This window comes from Pezoporus occidentalis, unplaced genomic scaffold (genome assembly GCF_034315485.1).
Source record: "Pezoporus occidentalis ecotype Australia unplaced genomic scaffold, CSIRO_AGI_Poc_V1 ctg100, whole genome shotgun sequence".
Taxonomy (NCBI): domain Eukaryota; kingdom Metazoa; phylum Chordata; class Aves; order Psittaciformes; family Psittacidae; genus Pezoporus; species Pezoporus occidentalis.
In genome coordinates, this window is record NW_026912780.1 from 1,658,575 (window position 1) to 1,679,399 (window position 20,825).

Sequence of the window (20,825 nt, forward strand, 5' to 3'; positions counted from 1 at the left end):
GGTTGTCAGAAGCAGGTACCTGCTTCTCAGCAAGTGGCCTCTCCACACAGCTGAAGGCTTTTACAACTTTTCTGACAAAGTTTCCATAAACATCTTATTTTAAAGTTCCCAGTGGAAAGTCCCCCATCATGAATGTAAGCATGCCCTGAAGGGAGGTTTGCCACTGCTAACTGTCTTTCACAGGCACGTCTGTGCTGGGGTCTGGATTAGACTACACAAGTGAAACGTTCAGACAAGTGTCAGATATGACAGGGCTGTAGGCACTTAGTGAAATGTCCTGATGCTGAAAATTCCTTCAGAATCCTGGACGTTAAGAAGATGTGTCACTATTCAACCTGAGAGCACAAGAAATGCTGTAACAGGGCATGACAAATATGCCCGGTGGACCAGGCAATAGAAGAGTAAGGCAAGTGCACAGTAATCTTTCCCTGGCTCACCTTCCCAGGCTCCAGAGCACTGAAGCTCTGGAATTTCCGAAGTCAGCTGTGTTGATACATCTGAGTGCCTGTGCTTTGTCAGATCCCTGGTTTAAACAGGTGAGGGATTTGGTGTCCTATTTGGGAAATGTGAAACAGCACCATAACTGCAGTATGTGAGTTGTGCTGTGTAATCCTAGTCTGGCGAATACAAAGTCACTATGGAGACATGTCACCAGCTAGTGAGCTGAGACTCATTGCAAGGACTGCAGCAGCTGGGGAAACAAAGCTGTAGTTTGTCTTTTTCCTAGTCCTGTGCTCTTGGTTCCTCCCCTCTGTTGGTGCTGGTGTTTGTAAAGGATGGATTTGCCCGAAAATTTACAAGGGAATAACAAGTTTTCCTTGGTAGATATATATCCTGAAAAGACAGATTGGTTCCTTGATCCAGTTAGTCATGTGTCCCGAGGAGCACTACTGTTGTCACAATGTGGTAACAAGGGTGTGTAGCTGAGACTGTGGAACTATGCTTTCAGTGGAAACCCATGCTTCAATGGAAATACCATAGCGATATGAGACTATAACGTCTATCACCATATCCAGATCACCTTGACTATCTGAGGTCACATCAATTCCCACTAATCTGCCAGAGGGCTCTGAAGTATGAAAGTGGGATATTAACATCTGCTTCACCTGAAACAAGGCTGGTACACACGGGCATTAATAACTCCTTTTTGGCAAAAAGACAAAGTCTAAATCTTTTTTCTTTAATTTCAATATCACAAATATTTTCTCATATTGCTGTTTGATGTTTGACAAAGAAGAGGCATTGCACAGAAACAAGTGCAAGGAAGTAACAATTCTATGTCTATTGAAGATGCCTAAACTTCTGAATTTTAGTGTTCTTCAGAGTCTTACTAAAATGGTTTTGATTATAAAAGTGCTGTCCAAATCATAAGAGGGTCAGGATAATAATAGGGAGGTTTATTTGTTAGCATATGCATTAAGTAACTTTTTCCTTTTTGTTAGTTATGTTTATTCCTGCACTCGAGTTATTTTTTTTTGAGTATATATTAGGGTTTGTATCCAATTAAGGCTGTGATCGTTTTGGTAGAGGCAGCATATTGCCCTTTTCCAAATTTTAATAAGACTCTTGTAACTGAATGATAAATGAAATTTATAAAAGGAAATATTTTTAGTAGACTTTGCTACAGCATTTTCAATGTGAATTCTGGGTCTTGTTTTCGTTTTGTGTCTTTATTGTCTTTCCCTGTAGATTTACTTCTTCATTGATTTAACAATACTCTTTCACTTATGCTAGTTTATTAAATGCTGTGGTTATAATCTCCATGGAATTCTCAGTTAACTGTCTTCATAGTTCCATAATGGCATGCAAACATTTTCTCCTGCTGTGATGTAGCCAGGAAGGCCTGTCCCAGTTTTGACTATAATTGTCCACCTAACACTGGAAATGCACATATTTATTTACACACAATTTTTATTACTGAAGTCCATAGTTACATTGAGGTGACATTTGCAACATTTTCAACAGCTGAAGAAGGAAAACTTTTTTGCTGGGCAATATTACGACTTCATTGTCTTGCTGTGGATCTCCATTGCCTGTAGATCTCTATCCTGACACTTCAAAGCTTCATCTTACATTATTCTTCTCCCCCATAAGCATGTTCTTCAAAAATAACCATATTTTTATAAGATAATTATAATAGTAGAGAATTTAGTCCATCACAAGATGAATCTTCTTCCATATAGAGTAAGAATGGATATCACTACTTCCTTCAGAAATAAGTGAAAACTTCATTTCTTCAACTCTGTTTGCTTCCAGTAATCTCCATTCCCATACACCCATAGGTAGCTAAAAAAAAAGGACAGAAATGACACTCCTAAAGTTGGATTTGCTTTTAACTTTGAGGTTACGTGTGAAAGTTGTTCCTAGCAAAATGGACTTTGACTTCTGAATATGCCAGTGTTACCTGTTTGTATGTCTCAGTCTATGTAGCTCTATTCAAACAACACACTATGTCCAAGTCAAATAAAAACCATATTTCTTTGTGATGGCTAGAGTTTATGGATAGTCTGTTATTAAGAAGCATTGCTGTAAGAACTCACAACTCCCTTGCCATTATAGTAAGTGTTTTTTATTACAGTGCGGACAGCTCTCACTTTACATTCATCAGCAAGTCTTTATAGCAGTATGAATATATCTCTTAATTTCTTTATGCTTTGAAGTATTTCTGTTCATTTCTTATAAATGGGAAAATAAACCATCGTCTCTTTTAATATTCATAATCTGAGAAGCTTTTCTTTCTGGCTGCTGAAACAGCTGACACAGTAGAGGTAGTCTGTGGATGGCCAGGAACATGCTAGATACACAAGTATTTTAAACTGAATTGCAAGACAGCCGAGTTTGAGGTACTGGGGTTTTCCTAGCCATTGCCATAGATGAAAACAGATTTGCAGCAATAGGTTTTGCTATTTGGAAAGTTGCAGTCAGATGATTCTTTTCACGTTTTGGTAGGCTTTGTTAATAAGAAGCAAATATTGGTAATTCTGTTCTGTTAAATGCTTTCAGACCTTATTAAGGAGTTGATTCTGAAAGCGGTTTGTTGGTATCTTTGTCCATTTCTAGCCCATATTCTGATCTGGTAAATCTGCAGATAGACACTAGACATGGAATCTCTATGTTCTCTATGCACAGCATAATAAGCAATACGATGATCAGATTGTTTCATGCTCTCAGTGATTTTAAAATTACAACATTTCTTAAGTGTTGTTTGTTATTTCATGTACTTACTCTAATAGCAGTGGTTAGCTAACATGTTAATACCGCTGCAAAATCATTGTGCAAAATGACATCATCGTTTCAGCCGCTCTTTTCAGATTTTCTGTTCTGCCTCCATGGTTTGTTATTTTAATATAGTTCTGAATTGTGACTGGTACCTCTGTGGTTCTTGATTTTTGCTTTTTCTCTTTAGTGGGAAATATTAAAACCTACGTTTGCTTTGCCAGTTATTGATGACAAGATTCAAGATGTTTCCTTGTGTGCAGAGCACACAAGAACTTTTTTAGGAATCATATTACATGATGTTCAAGCGATTCTTGGGTCAGAGAAAACAAGAAAAACTTTGTAAAACCTGGACAGCTCCCTTAGGCCTTTGAAATAGATTTATATGTCACAATTGCCATTTTAAGCTATCACGACTAAGCTAGTGCATATGTGCCGCCTTATCAGACTATCGTACACCTGATCATAAATACTAAGACTTAAACTTTGACTGTATTCTAAGGGAAGACTCTACAGAAAACAGAAGCAGGACATGATCTCCTCCAGTAGGGTGAGTGGCTAAAGAGATATACTAATTACTTATAGCAAGGTATATTAAATTGCTGTAGCCCAGATTGAAAGTGGTACCAAAGCAGTAACTGAAGTCAGATTGTTATCTTCATTCAACAGGAATGAAGTCTTGCCACCAAGAAGAAGCTCCACTTAAATAACACTTCTATTAAAAATGAACATCTTGTATCAGAAAAAAAAAAAAAAAAACAAAAACATAAAGGAAAACATGAGCTGCTGTTTGTGTTCATGTAAAACCTTCCTCTGGATCTCAGTCTACAAAATTGTTCCAATATCCACTTATTTTTTAAGAGACTGGATACATTTGATGTCTTTCGGCAGCCCCTCCTTTGACGTTTTCATGCCAATTATGCCTATTCCACCTTCCACTCCACTGGATTTACTAGCTATTTCTTGATGAGAAAGAAAATGTGCCTGGGACTGTCTCAGCCCCATTGGATAGTCATACTGACAGCCCAGCACATAGTGACTGTAGAAGAACCACTTTAAGAAAGCTAGTGAGTCCTGGCAAAGAGCCACCAAACACAATACTGTCTAGATTTAGAGTAGACCTAATCTGCCAAGATCAGTAATTACCTCCTGCAGGTGGGTGGCTTGTCTGGCCAGTAGTCATGTCTGAGCATAGAGCAGTATTTGAAGTTTGCATGATCTAAATGAGTGGGTAAGTAGTTTTAAATACTCTGGAAAGTAGTAATTTTCTCAAAGATTTCCTCACTCAAATATTCCTGTCATTACAAACATTTAAAAAATAATAACAAGGCAGAAACAATGATAAGGTAAAAATGCATATTACAAAATTAGAGATTATACTTCTGTTTTTCCTAATATCACATGGAGGGTATTGTGATCCTGAAATTATTAAGAATTCTCTCACTGACTTTGGTACAGACAAGGCTCTACTAGCAGTGAGTGTGTGAGCTGCTTCTAATGGCAGATGATCTAGAATGATAAGCTGGTGCAACTCTAGCATGGATTCAGTAATTTTCCCGGTGAACACAAAAGAGAGATGCTGGGCAACATTCTTTTCACACCTATTTCCACTTTCTTTTAATATTCACTTTAGATGAGTGCATTGAGTCATTCTAAAATGCTATCAGCTGAAACATCAGCACTATGCTGATGATGTGCAATTGTTTATCTTGTTTTCCACCGCTACAGAGATGGTGGTTTCTCTCAATGACGTACAGTTAGCATAGACTAATGCCAGATGAAGCAAACGTAACTCTGGCCAAGGCGTTGTTTGCATTCTCTGTTGGAGACACAAAGTCCTAAGTCACTTCCTCTATTAATTAGACTGTTGCAGAGCCTGTGGGCCTTGCTAAGACTGTTTACTTTGTAGGCTAGGAGTACCAATATTTGAAAATTTCAGTCTTTTGTCTTATATTTTCTTTGACATTTTGCCTATCCTTCTTGAGATCCTGGATTCCTCACTGTTACTCCATGGCATGTATGGCTGTGAATTTATTAGATCTAATAGTGTAATAGAATCATAGAACAGTTTGGGTTGGAAGTGACCTCTAAAGGTCATCTAGTCCAACCCCCCTGCAATGAACAGGAACATTTACAACTCGATCAGCTTGATCAGAACCACACCCAGCCTGGCCTTGAATATTTCTGGGGTTGGGGCATCTACCACCTCTCTGGGTCACTTGTTCCAGTGTCTCACCACCCTCATTGTAAAAACATTCTTCCTTATATCTAGCCTAAATTTTTCCTTATCCACTTTAAAACCTTTATCCCTTGTCCTATCACTACAGGCCCTACTAAAAAGTCTGTCTCCATCTTTCTTATAAGCCTCCTTTAAGTATTGAAATGCCGTAGGGAGCCTTCTCTTCTCCAGGCTGAACAACCCCAACTCTCTCAGCCATTCCTCATAGCAGAGGTGTTCCATCTCTCTGATAACTTTTGTGGCCCTCCTGTGGAAGTGGTTCAACAGTTCCATGTCTTTCCTGCAATGAGAACTCCAGAGCTGCACACAGTTCTCTCCAGGTGGGATCTCACGAGAGCAGAGTAGAGGGGCAAGATCACCTCCCTCGACATGCTGGTCACACTTCTTTGGACACAGAGCAAGGTACATTTGACCTTCTGGGGTGCGAGCACACATTGCCCAGTCATGTCCAGTCTTTGACCCACCAGTACCTCCAATTCCTTCACCCCAGGTAAGCTCTCAATCCCTTCATTCCCTAGCCTGTATTGATACCAGGAGTTGCCCACACCCAGGTGTGGGACCTTGCACTTGTCCTTGTTTATTCTCATGAGGTCACCTGAGCCCACTTCTCAAGCTTGCCCAGGTCCCTCTGGATGGCATCCCTTCCCTCATGAGTGTCAACTGGACCACTCAGCTTGGTGTTATCTGCAAACTTGCTGAGGATGCACTTGACACAATGTGTCATTGATGAAGATATTAAACAGCAGTGGTCTCAATATGGACCCCTGAGGGATACAACTCATCACTGATCTCCACCCAGATGTTGAGCCATTAACCACTGCTCTCAGGATGTGATGATCCTACCTGTTCCCATCATTTGACTATCAGGTTCCCTCTAATAGGAACTTGTATGCTTCTTTTTGCCATTTTACAATCTTAGTTGATTTCCAAATAAATTAAGAAAAGGCTCAAACTGTTGTTAGATAATTCTGCTTTCTGATATAGGCATCACCAGGACAGCTAAGACCTTCTGAGAGATGTCAGAGGTAGGGTGGAAGAATGGGAGGACTTGTGACAAGGGATTCTTCCTACTCATGGGCTCCCACTTGTGGAGTTCGGGACAGGCTTTTCTCCTGAGTCACTCACAAATGACTCAGTTTCTACCCATAAATTGCTATTAAAAAATAGTAGCAAGAAGAAGACATGGGAAATTTTATCCCAAAACGGCTCCATGAGGCCAGTTAGGGATTTTATTACTAATTGTTTGCAGAAAGCACTCTGTAATGTGACAGAATATAAATAACATAGATCCTTACTCTTCGGTGCTTACTGTTTAAATAGAAATGTGGAAGAAGGGTAGGAGGACTTGCGGTGAAACCTGAAGTAGTTGCTTTGTTTCCTTCTAGCATTTAAGACTGTCAGTGCTCAGCTCCTTGTACTTAGTTTCCAGCAGAATAAGATCTTCATAAGCACACACAAACCCAGTTGTGTGCTATGTCTCAGCATAAGCTGGAGGTCTCCACTGTTTCAGCTTAGATCCAAATGACTCTACAGTGCACTCACTGCTCTTATAAACGAAAGGAAATTCAATAAACAAACAAAGGACATTCTGACCGCACTGTATGTTCTTACTTGTTCTATCAAGCACTTATTCAAAGTGCCTGTTCATTTTCAATAGATTTCCAGCTACTTAATAAATAATTACTTTTATCATTGTAATTTTTTTGAGTAACTATGCTTTCTCACAGTGCATTAACTTGAGCTAAAAATAACAGGCATTTGTCACAGGCTATACATCAGCCATTGAAAAAATGTTTATTTGCATAATAGATACTGCATATCCCTATATATGATGAGAAGAAGCTTTAAAAAAAGGTCATAAAACTTGGTCTTCTCATCACTTGTCCAGGTCTAAAAATCTGACAGCAAAAATCCAACTCTGTAGGGTAGCAATGTATACATGAGTCTTTTATTAATTATCTTCAGCCTATGATTACCTTCTTATATTTAATAGTGGTACATTTGATTATTTTCAGTGAGATTATAGTTTTGATTCACCAACTGCTACCATTTGAACAGTCATGTTGAAGTTGTTAGTAAGTGTAGCTTGCTTATATTCCTGGGGTTTGATCCACTGCTTGGACAAGCCATACTTTGCACAAGACACCTTCATGTCTCTCTTTTGGCAGGGATAAGTTTGCTCCTTGGTTTTATTAGTGCAGTGTCCAGTTTGCCACACCTGCCACAAGTTTGAGACATCCAACACAGCAGCCAGTGCCTCATAGTACTTCCTGCCCCGGCTGTGTTTCTGCTCCCCTGATCCAGTCAGTTGTTCATGACAGTGCATGATCAGCTCTCAGACCCCTTTGATTGTATTGGATAACATACTCCAATTTCAGGTGTGCAGAGGTCTGACAATTAAGTAATCTAATTGTTTGAGTTACCACACTGTGCTTGAGTTTCTAAGCAGTACTTTTGTCAAGATGAAAAATTTTTGTGTCATGCTACACCTATTTTTGTTCTAATAGAAACAGGATGGAGACACAGGGAATTTATATGGCAACACAGTAAAGCCTTCAGACTGGTGTTTGGGTTTCATTCTTACAGAGGCAATGTATTATTATACTGTAGTTGCACACAGTACAGTTGTTCACTACATTTTGTAAGAACATAATGAGCTATAGTAGTTGAAAACATGAGATTTTTTTCATCCTATGGTTTTTCATGGGGTTAACAAATTAACTCTCATTATTTTTCATCAATTTTTTCTTTAGTATTGAATAAACCAATGAAGCTTCAATTATTTTCCTGTCAGATTAATCTGAGGCCTGCTTATACAAACTGGGTGTAAAGCTCATGCTAAATAAAACATGTGATGTTGTATTTTTCTTGCTAGAGTTCAGCAACATTAAAACATTTTTTTCTTCCCCAAAGATCTTCTGCTATCATTTACTATTTTTTCTGAGCTTTTGTCTTCCAGCTTTAATTTTGCCCTTCTGAAGTCTTCTTCTACCATTGCAATAAACTTGGACAGTGTGGTTAGGCAGTATCCGCGGAAGGCTGAACTCAGATTCCACTTTTCCTTAATTTGCGTTTTCTCTAATTCTGTATGTGGAACTATCAAAGTAGCTGCAAGCTGATTATTCCTTTCCTTTTCTGGTACAGAAGTCACATGTAATTCTACCAGTTGAAAGCATCCATATGGCCAGCAGATGCACTTAAAAGGTATTTAATCAATTGTGTAAATTCACCTCACTAGACAGTTCTTTAGTGATTTTTATCTAATCAATGTAGATTATTTGAAGTAGTATCATGCCTACCTGGAGTAAATTTGGTCTGGATGGACAGAAGGACTTCATTCAAATTTAAACTTTGGTTATCATTCAACTATCAACTTCAAAACCCCCCAGTACAGCTTCTGCTTTAATGTTGATAAGCCTTATATCATGTACCTAGAGTTCTGCTTCATGGTTCTGCTTCAAAGGTCGCTGAAAATTCTGTTTCTCCTACTGCTTTTTGTCCCAAGTTCCACTGCTATTGCAAAATTAGATATATGTAATAAATTCTGCTCAAAATTTTATTTTTGTGATTCAACATATCAAAAATGATGAAATCATCCCTTAAATTCATCTTGGCAAACTAGAACTTGCTTGACAAGAATCAGAAAGTTCATACTAATCACCCAGATCCCAAGATCCTACATTTTTAGGTAGATTTGTATTTGTTAAAATCTACATCTAAGCTCTTTTTCCCCCCTTTTCTGCCTTATAGAAAGAGCAGGTATAATTTGTTCCTATCACATTTACATTTGGTTTGAAATGTATTAGGTTGTACCCAGTAAGTCAAATTGTCCAGAAGTTTAGTATCAGAAATGTGTCCTTTTGCCACTATTCTTAGTCTTAGGTAATTTGCAATTTCTTTCTTGTTTCATTGCTGAAAAATATTAAGTAGAACCAGAAATAAGGCCCTTTATTGTGACTTGGAAGCCTACTAGTTCATCTGTGTATTGTGTATAATGTTGATTTTGTGTTATTCTCATTCTTCCATTGAAATGTCAGTAGGTATCTGATCACAGAAATACCTTGAGGAGTTCAGGTATATGTATATTGGTACTGACCTACCCAGACAAATGCATTAGACCCTAAAGTGTAATCAGACAGTTTTCCGAAGAGTGTGTTCTGTCAGCTTGTATTATTGCTGGTTGTTCTTGCAGAAACAGATGCACTAGTCAGGCCACCACCACATCTGGTGACTACTCTGATTTGCAGTGCGTGTGTATGTGTGAAGAGGGGGATCACATGGCTGCACAGCCTGTGCCGCTGTTTTCCATTGCTTACTGCGGTTCTTCTCCTTTCACTTCTTTCATTAACTGAGACCTGAACCTGCCTTTCCCATATATTTTCCAGTGCTTGCTGTCAGCCTGGGAAGCCTGTAATTAAGTAGGTCATCTTATTCACCTTTTAAATACTGTTACTTCATTAACTCTCTTCTAGTTCTATGAAATTTCCTCAGCATTTCAGAAGTTGTTAGGAAACAAATGTAATGATTAACATTGCTGACTACCACATCTTTCATTTATTTTTCTAATAATTCTTCAACCTGACATTTAAAAATAAATGTTTAATTTATGTTGCTGCTGTTTACTATCCTTTCATATTATTGATTTAATGGAAAGTATTTCAAGGTTACATAACGTGAAAAACACTGTTCGTGTTTTCCAAAGATGCAATAGAAACACTGTTGCTGTTTCACATTCTTTTAGGCAATCCTGTTTTCCACATCTATTAGTAAAGCAGTGGTAGTATCTGCAATATCATTGTCTCTGGTTAACTTAACATTCTTACTTTCCACGGGATATATATTTTTGCTTTTCTTTCTTCTAAGTTCTTAAATTGTTTGGCTCCTTAGTTGTACACTAACTGTTGTTAGGTTCATTTTCTTCTCCACTGTTTCATGTTTTAGTGTGCTGCTTCCTCTTTTTTTCAGACAGTAAGACACAAGCTGGGGATGCAGATAACGAATAGACCTGAAGTGGTATAGCTGAAAGGGGTTGCCAAAACTTTGACCGTGAAATTTCAAAGGCAGGAATCTTTTGTTCCGAGGATGTTTTTTGCAGGTGTACTGGATCTGGCCTAGGATTAAGTTAACTTTCTTCACAGCAGTGATAATTGTGCTGTGTTTTGGGTATGTGGCTAAAACAATGAAAACATGCCGATGTTTTGGCTGTTGCTGAGCAGTGCTTGTACAGGATCAAGGCTATTTCCTTCCCACCCTGCCCACACTCCCACCCCAGTGAGTAGGCTGAGGATGGGCAAGAATCTGGGAGGAGACTCAGACAGGATAGCTGACCCCAGCTGACCAAAGGGACACTCCATACTGTACAACATCATGCCCAGCAATAAACCTGGGTAGATAAAAAGGGTGGGATTGGGGTTGGCTTCAAAGAGCCAAAGACTGACCAGGCATCTGGCTGCTTGGGGGCCTTGGTGATTGCCTTAACATCACTTTCTTTTTTTTTTTCTGTTTTTATCCTCACTTATTACATTTTATTATTTCTCATTTTTTTCCTTCACTTATTAAGACATCTTTATCCTGACCCATGAGTGTTCTCTCTTTCTCTCCTATTCTCTCCCCTGTTTTTTCTCCTATTCTCTCTCCCTGGAGAGAAGGTGGAAGGAGTGAGCTAGCAATTGTGTGGGTGCTTACCTGCTGGCCAGCGTCAACCCATGCCTCCAGGATATAAGAAAAATGCATTAGAAGCACAATCCCCAGGGGAATGAAGTACTTTTTCCAAGAAGCAAGCCAGGAAAGAGTCATTTGTGAAACCACAGATGAAAGGAGTGGGAGGACAGGCTGAGAGAGCTGGGACTGTATAACCTTAAGAGGAGGCTCAAGGGAGAGTATCTTACTGATGTGTCTAAAAGCCTGCTAGGAGGAGTGAAGATGGAGCCAGACTCACCTCAGTGCTTTCCAGTGAAAGGATAAGAAGCAATGGGCACAAACTGAAATACAGGAATATCCATTTAGCTTCTTAAAAAACCTTTTGACTGAGTGGGTGGTCGAACACTGAAACAGGTTGCTCAGAGGAGTTGTGCCGTCTCCAACCTTGGACTGGACGCAACTGGACCCAGCCCTGCTCTGAGCACAGTGATGGGCTAGAGAATCTCCCAGCCTCAGCTATGTTGTGACTCTGTGAGAAGTCATGGGTGTTAAGTGACCCACAGTTTCATGGATCAAGCAGCCAAGCACATAGTCAGTATAGATAACATGGAATATCAGAGACCTTCTCAGACAAAGGTGCAGCATTTTTTCCCAGTCTCTAGAATTACCTTTCAGCTCTGGATACACAAGATTTTTTGCTGAATTGTATTTTATCTTTATTTTACTTTTGAATGGAGGGATTACGAGTCTTTTTAGTTTGGACCTTGAGCTTTTTCATTGGCAAAACTAGTACTTCTGCTTTGGCATAGAAAAGCACGGAAACCTGTCTCTTAGTACAGCATCCTTATTTCGGAACATACTGTAACTTGGCGTGTGTGCCTGCACCAGAGTTGTCTGAGACAGCAGAGTCTTGTATGAGAACTTTCCAGTTACAGACTAATGTGCGGAAGGCTGATTCCTTATATCTGAGGATAAAATGACTCTACAGAAATGTATCCTGAAGTAGCAATTTCTGCTGGACACTGAATGTAAAACAATAGCCTTTACACAAGTGCTGTTTCATAATAGGAGTGATGGTAAAATAGTTCCATTCACAAGTATCAAAATTAGTGTTGCAAGGTGACTCATTGCCCTGATTCAATGTGCTTTTTAGGTTCAACTTACTCTGGCCTTTTCACTTGCTGATAGTTTCACGGGTAAGAGTTTGTTTGTATCTTTCTTTTCCTGGCAGTTCTTGGTTGAGTGAGCCCAATTAGTCTTGTTGGCTTAAATTATTTGTTAGCTGTTGCTGTTCAGGTATGTATTTAACCAACTAAATCTTGATTGCTTGATTTAAACAAAAGAGAAAAAAGGAATAGGAGTGGTCCAGCTTTTTTAATATATGAGTGAAATATTACACTTTTTTTGGGGGGGGAAAAATAGCTTCCTCTAAGAGATGAATTGCAACATGAAATTGGGGGAGGTATAAGGCGCACTTACGTTTTTGGTTACCTTACTAGAAGAGTACATGATTTTAATTTGATTGACTTAGTGGCTTCAAAAACTTTCTCTCTGATTTACTCTCTGAGAAGATGCTCATGAATGCTTTACAGTCGTAGCATGGGTTTCCATCGGAGCTGAAGAGATTTTTTTTTTAGTGTGTAGGTGCAGGAAGAATGTGATCTCTTTTGTGGTGGGTGCTGCCTCCTTCTCTGTGAATTCTCATTTGTTGAACAGAAGGAGTCTGAGCTCTGCAAGTGTGGCAGTGCACACAGAACTGTTGCATGAACAGGCAGTGCTGCACACTGGATTCCTATACTTTCTCATTGCACATGATGATTTTTTCTCTCTGAATATTTTAATTTTCTGCTTACTGTAAAGATAGCTGGGGGAAAAGGGGTAGTGTTAAATACTGAACATTACGTATTTCTATCTAAAATTGAGGGTTTTATAGGTTATTCCACTGAGGAAGATAACGTGATTATGTCAGGTACCTTCAATCCAGGTATTTACAACAAATACGTAAAACTATATTTCCATGAGTACAGAAGTGATTTACAAGTTTTCATCTGGTGATTGTTCTGGTTGTGCTGGTCTAGTTCCAGCCTCCCTGCCATGAGGCTGTCTGGCAACTTCGTTTATTTTACCTATTATCTTTAGCAATGATGAGAACTAGCAGATATTGCATTAAGAGACAGTCATAATGCAATGCTAAGAGCATCCTGTAAACGTTTTCCAGGGATGTCAGCAGTACCAGCACACTGGCACTAGGGACCACATCCCACATAAAAAGGCTTTGGTTGACAATTCGGCTGAAATGCAATGTCAACAACTCTGTCAGGCTGCACGGAGGCGTTTTTCCCAGTGCAGTGACAATACCGACAGTGCGTGCACCCTGGAGACTGGCCATGGCCTTGTGATATTCCTGTCCTATGTAAGCAGAAGGGATATAGACCTCCCAAACCAGAGAGTTTTCGGAAATCTTCCTGAGCGATCTCTTACAGCCAACCCTGTGGTTTTGCTTTGGGGTAACACACCTCCAGATCTGACCCTGTATTTACCCTATTTGTAATTTTCTGCAGCTAATTTACCCAAGTCCGACTGGTGGGAGCTGAGCGTCGCTCCGGTTTCTCTCACCTCCCCTGGCTGGATAAGCCCCCGTGGCGCCCAGGCTACCATTTTTCAGGGTGAGTAAAGCCACCCGCGAGAATACCCCGCACGTTTCGGGTCCTGGCTGGCGGGTCCAGGGGAGGGACGGGCAGGGGCGCCGGGACGCTTCCGCAGCGCTGCCGCCGCGGCTGCGGCACTGCCGGGGCCGGCGGGGCCGCTCTCCCTCCCCCGGCGCTCCCCCGCGCCCGGGAGCGGAGCGGTGCGAAGCGGCGCGGAGGCGAGGGGCAGGGCACAGCCGCCGCCGCCGCAGCCGCTCCCTCCCTCGGCGGCCGGGGGGCGGGACGCCGCGGCAGCGCCAGCGCCGCTGTCAGCGCCCGAGGGGCTGTGGGGGCCGTGCCGGCCGCGGGCAGCTGCGGGCGGCCGCCGGCGCGCAGCGGAGCGGAGCGGGATCGCCCGCTGCTGGGAGCCGCACCACGGCAAGCACGGAGCCGCGCCGCAGCAGCACCGCGCCCGCGGCGCCGGATCCCCCGTCGCGGTGAGTGAGGCGGGCGGCGGGCATCGAGCAGCGGGCGGCAGCACCGGCCCGGCGGCGCTGCGGAGCCCGTGGCCCTGTGCCCCGGCGGGGCGGTGGCGGCAGCTGCGAGGGGTAACGCGGCCGCAGGTCCCCGGGTCTGCGCCGGGGGCAAGGGGAACTGGGTCGATTTAACAGGTTGAGATGGGCATGTGGTGCGCGGCTTGCTTGGTACCCACATATTTGGCTTGGAGGTAGTCAAGAGCTGGCTTTTTGTTAGCGATTTGGTACTGCTGCTATTGCTAATATTGGCTGCTTATGCTATAAAACGCTTCCTAGGAAGCTGGCGTCTTCAGTTGGGTATCTAATAACTCTCGGGTGTCCGGCAGCTGCCAGAACTGTCAGGACATATAGTTGTTTATCTCCATTCTGGGTTTAAGGTAGTTCATACGCATTAGGAAACACCTTAACTGGTTTGGTTTTGGGTTTTGTTTTTTTTTTTTTTCCCCCATAAGCAAGAATAAGGGGTAACACTAAACAGTTTGGGGCATCCTTATGGCTCTAAAGGCAGTATACTCTCCTCAAAGTGGTATTTTTATATTCTTAGGCTGCTGGACCAATGACCCTTGCTTTAAAACATTTTATTCATGAAGTTTTCAAAGGGCTGACAGTTCCTTGTGCCAACTTTTTAACTCCATTTTTTTTTATCATGTGTAATTTATACATAATGGGACAAGATTAATTTTTATTATTGAAGGAATGAATTTTCTGACTCTGCTGGGAGGTTGTTTTATCTTTTTGATTTAGTGTGTACAGGATTCCTTGTAATTTTAGAACTCTAAATCAGATTATAGAATTGAATAATTTTGAAAGGGACTACCTAAAGGGAAACGTTGTAATTCAAGCCGTTTGTAAGTTTGCAAAGTGAGACTTAGTCAGAAGTCCCAGAAGGGATGAGTAATTGATTGGGTTTTTCTGGTCTTGCTGCAATTGGGGTTTGGGTTTTTTTCTCCTGCAGGGGATATGACATTTGCAAAAATCTGTAGCGTTCAGTTAAGTACAGTGTATCCTTCGAGGATCATGCAGTAATAAACAAGCAATATTATTAGGTACTCGTTTTTGTCTTATTTCTTCCTACACTCTGTGTCCCTTGAATAGCTGCGGTGTTCCGCAACACAAAGGCCTTGTATCTTTGTGCATATAAAGTGCTTCAACAGGGTGAAACAACTAATTGATTGTGAATAAAAGTAAAAGAAATCAAATGGCCAAGAACTGAAAGGTTTGCCGTGCTCAGCTGCATTTTTCCATAGCAGTACTTCATAAGCAGGCAAGTTTCAAAATACATTTTTTGTTTTCATACAAAGCAGCCTGTGCTCAGAGCACTCTTACTTTCTGGTTTTGAAAACATGCTTAATTATAGGTGTACCCCCTGAAGCCAATGGAAAATTTCTGCAGACTTGCCTGACCCGCAAGGATTAATTCTAGCAACTTTTCCATCACTTCGTGTAACCACAAGTTTCCGATGTTGCTGGGATATATGCTTGTAAGCTTCCAGGGAATGAGGCAGTAGAAAACCTTACTGGACTTGGGGGCTTGTTCCACCCTTCTTCTATTAGGAGAAAGATTCACTTTATTCTTAACATGAACAAAAGGCTCAGGGGAGACCTCTGAGCCTTATGTCTTCCAATACTTAAAGGGGGACTACAAGAAATCTGGAGAGGGACTTGTTTATGAAGATGAGTAGTGATGCAACAGGGGGGAATGCCTTTAAGTGGAGGAGGGTAGATTTAGATGGGGTCGGTCTTAGGAAGAAATCTTTCACTGTGAGGATGGTGAGACATTGGCACAGGTTGCCCAGAGAAGCTGTGGCTGCCCCATCCCTGGAAGTGTTCAAGGCCAGGCTGGATGGGGCTTTGAGCAACCTGGTCTAGTGAAAGGTGTCCCTGCCCATAGCAGGGGTTTGGAAATAGATGATCATTAAGCTCCTCCCCAACTCAAACTATTCTGTGCTTCTATTATTTGTGAAATCTGTGTTGCGTTTTTTGGAATGTGGCAGGAAAGGTGCTCTGAGTTTCATGTACCCTGTCACGTTCTTACAAGCTGTATTTTCATGCCCCATTATGGAGCTGTAATGTTAGAGAGGTAGTATAGTAATGTCCGAGACTAAAAATCCTGTGCTATGAGGTGTATATGTTTGTTTGTTGTTTTTACATTGGAATGGGCAGGAATTTCAGTTTTTCTGTACTTGGCTCTAACTATTTTTAACTGAAACTTTCATTGCTAGTCAAGCCTGAAGTGTTAAAAATAAATGATGACAAGGTTACAGTGACGTGTTTTTGGTAACGGGCAGGTATCTGCTAAGCTCTAAGAATTCTGGGTCCGCATAACATTGTGCATTTGTGTCTTTACATACAGGCAAAGAACAGTTCTGCAGTGTCTGAGGATGGATAAAGACTTCCGCTACTACTTCCAGCACCCGTGGTCTCGCTTAGTTGTGGCTTACTTAGTGATCTTCTTTAACTTCTTAATATTTGCCGAGGACCCAGTATCTCACAGTCAGACAGAAGCCAATGTTATTGTTGTTGGTAATTGTTTCTCCTTTGTAACAAATAAATACCCTGAAGGAGGAGGCTGGAGATTTTTGAAGGTGTTTCTGTGGCTGCTTGCCATTCTCACAGGACTGATAGCTGGGAAATTTCTCTTCCATCAGCGCCTGTTTGGTAAGTTACGTGATGCGCCTACTGACTTCTCAGTAATGGCTTTCTGACTTCTCCCTTTAGCTTTCTACTCATTGCAATTTTGTAAGCTTTGCTGTTAATCATTCCAACTGTTTAGAGCTGTATAGAACTCAGTACATCAAAGCTTATGTCATTGTGGAAGTTAATGCCATGTCTACTTATGAACGTAATTCACAATGACTTCATTCAAACAGACTAAAAATAGTGAAAGCTGGCATGTTTTAAATACTTGAGAGGTCAGTGGTTTTCAGTATTATAAAAATACTTCTTTGCATCTTCAGACAGATTTTTAAATATCATGATTAAATTTTCTCAGCAATGTGCAGAAAAGACATTGTTCTTGGGGCAGTGACACTGTGTATTGTCAAAAGGCACATTAAGGGGAAGCAGAGCCTGTCAGTATTGGCAGAGCTGTGCTGTAGAGCTTCCCATGTCAAAACAGGAATTCTAGAGAAGCAGAACCTGTCTGTCTTGTAGTACAGGAGTGAGTCAATGAAATGGAAAGGTAGGAAATGGGAAAAAAACGTGTCAGTAAATACTTTTGTGTACAACATGTGACTAAACTGGGGAACTTTCTGCACATGGACTGACTGAAAGGAATGGAATGACCCTGAATTAGACTCTGAGACTGGGAACTTAGATGTATGCATATAGAGATACCAAATAATCATTGTCTTAACTGAATCATGTAGTGAATGTAGAAGATGTTGCATCTGAGGGCTCAAGGCTGTGTCTAAGTTTTAGAGATAAGTAAAAATCATGGAAATCATTACTTCCACCAGCTTTATTGTTCTTTGAAACATCTGATACTAGGTGTGTCATTGCTGGTCTAAATAGAGTAGTCCTATATTCTTATGCTGGTAAGACTACAGGATGGATGGTTACTGGAACACCTCGAAGCACATGAGTGGTAGGCCATTTCCTTGATCTGTCTTTTTTATTGAGATAGAGAGAGAGCCACTATTGTTTTAATAAATCAAATGTAAAGCTGTTAGGTCAAGGAATGAATAAACAAAGCCACATTAAGAGATTTATCATCCTACAGACTTCTCTTGAAGAACTTATTCTGAAAAATAGTTGAGCATCTTGAAGGCTATTTGGTGGACATCTTTGCATAATGTAATGGTGAATGTAGACACTGTCCCCATAAAGAGGACATTTTACCTTACTTCCTTGGCTCTGGAACCAGCACTGTTGCAATAATGTTTTCAGTTCTGGCTTCCACAATTGAGGAATTATTTTGCTAGATTGGAAAAGATCAGAGAAAAGTAAGGAAATTGATTATAAAATTGAAAAATAAGCCCTACAGCAAGAGATTGAGAAGGTAAAGATAAGATTAGAAGGTGATTTGCTCAGATTTGACTTGAAGGACAGTACCTTCAGTCTGGCAAATGTATTGCAAGGTCCAGTGCTTGGAAGTGGCAAATAGCCAGCACTTTTAATTTTGTTAACTGAAAGGCTAGAAAATCAATGGAACAAGTTGTTATAGGATGTGGCTTCCTCGAGACGTGTAAATTTTTCTTTTTTGGGAATATGTCCCAGTCTGATTACAGAGTAATTCTCTGTCATTTGTCTAGGTAGGTTAGTATGATAACTTCTTCACGGTTTATAAGTGTATATCATAGAGAGGATGTACCTTACCATACATTTTAAAGCAGCTTGAATCAGCATTACTGCCAAAAGGAGAAGGTCTGCCCAGCCTTCAGTGTCTGCTGCTTCATACTTTTATGCAGTTGCTTGGTGAAACAGGATAGGGAACTCACACACATTAGTAGTACCCATCTTTTATTTCAGTAAGGATCGTATCTCTGGTCATACCGATATTTGTGGCAGCACACAGATGGGATCAGCATTGGGAGGAAACTTACAGGCAAGATATTCCTACCTCTGATGGCAGTGTTGGCTTATGGATATTTATGGTTGTGGTCTGGATGACCTGTATGGGTATAGCTACAAACTGATTTGAGGCTAGTTGCTGCATATTGAGCTTCATGGCAATTTGAACCAATCTGCCACAGTATTCCCATCCTAAACTCAGCCACATTGTTTTGGTGCCTCCCTCAAGCCAGCGCTGCTGTTAATGTGACAGAGCAGTGAGCCAGCTCAGGCAGCTGATCCCATGGAAAACCAATTGCTTCTTCTGTCTTCTACAGCAGCTCCTTGAACTGACGTGATCGCTTGAGTGCCAATGCTGATGCAACAGCCAAGGACTGTGCTGCCAAGATAGCTGGGGGGCCATGGCAGCCCTACCTTGTGTTGGCTCGAGTGCTGTGGGACTGCACCCACACAGTGTGTCAGTGGAAATATGCTGTTGCTTGTGATACACTGTGAGCAGATGGCAGTCTGTGTGACTGAAGAGCTGACTGTATTGCTGATTGATGTGGCCATACTAGCTGTAAATTAGTTAGTGTGAATAGCGATCGCATTGATGAGATGATGATGTGGGTTTACAACTTGAGTGTCTCGCTGGATCTCCAGAAGATTTATACAACCCATTGTAAAATCTTTTCTGCAAGTTATTTGTGACTATTTTAATGTCTTCACTGCCTAGAAATCCCTCATTTTATTGAGATCCTCATTGAATACGACCTCTGGATCTTCTGGCATCAAGCACTTTGGGAGTTCACCTCTTTATTGTTTCTGATCTTTTTAAGTAGCTGCTGCTTCTGTTTTTGGTTTGTTTTTTTTTTTCCTTTTTTTTCTGTTTAATCCTTTATTTTTTTTTCATGTATAATTGCTTGGAACCATTCTATTTTTAATCTTTGTTAATTTTTTTTTTTTCTCTGCTAAATTCTGTTTGTAGAGGAAATTGTGACTGGTTGTTTTTTGTGTCCTGTATATAATTTCCTGCAGTCAGGTAACCAAATAGCACCAGTCAATCTTCCCCTGTCAGATCTTGGCTCACGGTGAAGGCTGCAAATTGAAATTGAAAAGGATTAGTCTGCACATCTCACTTTAGATGAAGAGGAGTGGAAAGAATTTTCTTTCTCCATGCCCTTCCTGTTCTTTTGTCCTGTCTTCTGTATTTCTTGCTGCTGAGTTTGCCTATGAACTAGAAAAATAGTGTAGCTAGGACTATGTTGTAATACAGTTTACCGTCTGTAACAGCCTCTGTCTGGTAGCCATGACCATCATGAACTATAAAAATAATAGAAATAAGTTCAAGTATGTTGAGTTTCTAAAAGTGGAAAGAGAAAGGTGCAGGAAACATTATTTAGGCTTTATCTCTCTGAGTTCATGGAAAGATAACGGAGCAGGTAAACTATTTGTTGAGAAATAAAGATCTCAACTAGAGGACATGGTGGGATGTTTTCTGTTGATAAGGTTCAGTGCAACCCTTGAACAGTAACCTCTTCAGGGACTCCTTCAAGGCACTGCTCGTGACTTAAAACAAGATTAGAAAACAATTCCATTTCTTGCTCTTCAGTCAAGCAATAACTTCATTTGATAAACATCTCCTGTGATAAATAATACCAAGTAAAACAGCCTTTATCTAATGCATTCTTTATGTCTTTATGGCATATGGTCAGAACAAATGGTATTTTAAAATTGTCTTTTGGCTGTTACCCACTATATTTTTTTTGATTCATTACTAAGCATATCTTCTATTTTGTTACGTACTATGTTTGCCATGCTTTCATTTTGCAATGGAAAACGAAAGGTCATAGATGAATATCGGAAGTTTGGGGAAATAAAAAGTAAAGATATATATATCCCTGTTATTTTTTGTTCTGCACGAGGGAGTTACTTGAGGCAGGAAGAGTGGTAATTTCTTTGTGCTTACTTAGAGATTTCTTGGGTTTTATTTTCTGCTTTATGAAAAGTGAAAGAGTTTATAAACTGACCCCATCTGATGACACTGTGTCCTCAGAAAATGCATTCAAATCTTAAA

General features: G+C 40.7%; 1 protein-coding gene across 3 annotated transcripts in view; it reads left to right on the top strand.

Moving 5' to 3' along the window:
* The first annotated feature begins 27 nt into the window (after positions 1-27).
* The window catches only part of TMEM117 (transmembrane protein 117), a 238,005-nt gene continuing 217,207 nt past the window's right edge, over positions 28-20,825 (top strand). Inside the window, exons 1-2 of one of the 3 annotated variants that reach the window (XM_062612535.1) lie at positions 28-219; positions 16,611-16,915. In XM_062612535.1, coding sequence (XP_062468519.1) covers positions 16,639-16,915 — 277 coding nt within the window. In that variant the 5' untranslated portion in view covers positions 28-219; positions 16,611-16,638. Of the gene's footprint in view, positions 220-13,499; positions 13,762-14,054; positions 14,220-16,610; positions 16,916-20,825 lie in introns of those variants that run through there. The other 2 variants (XM_062612524.1, XM_062612513.1) reach the window with 2 other exon arrangements.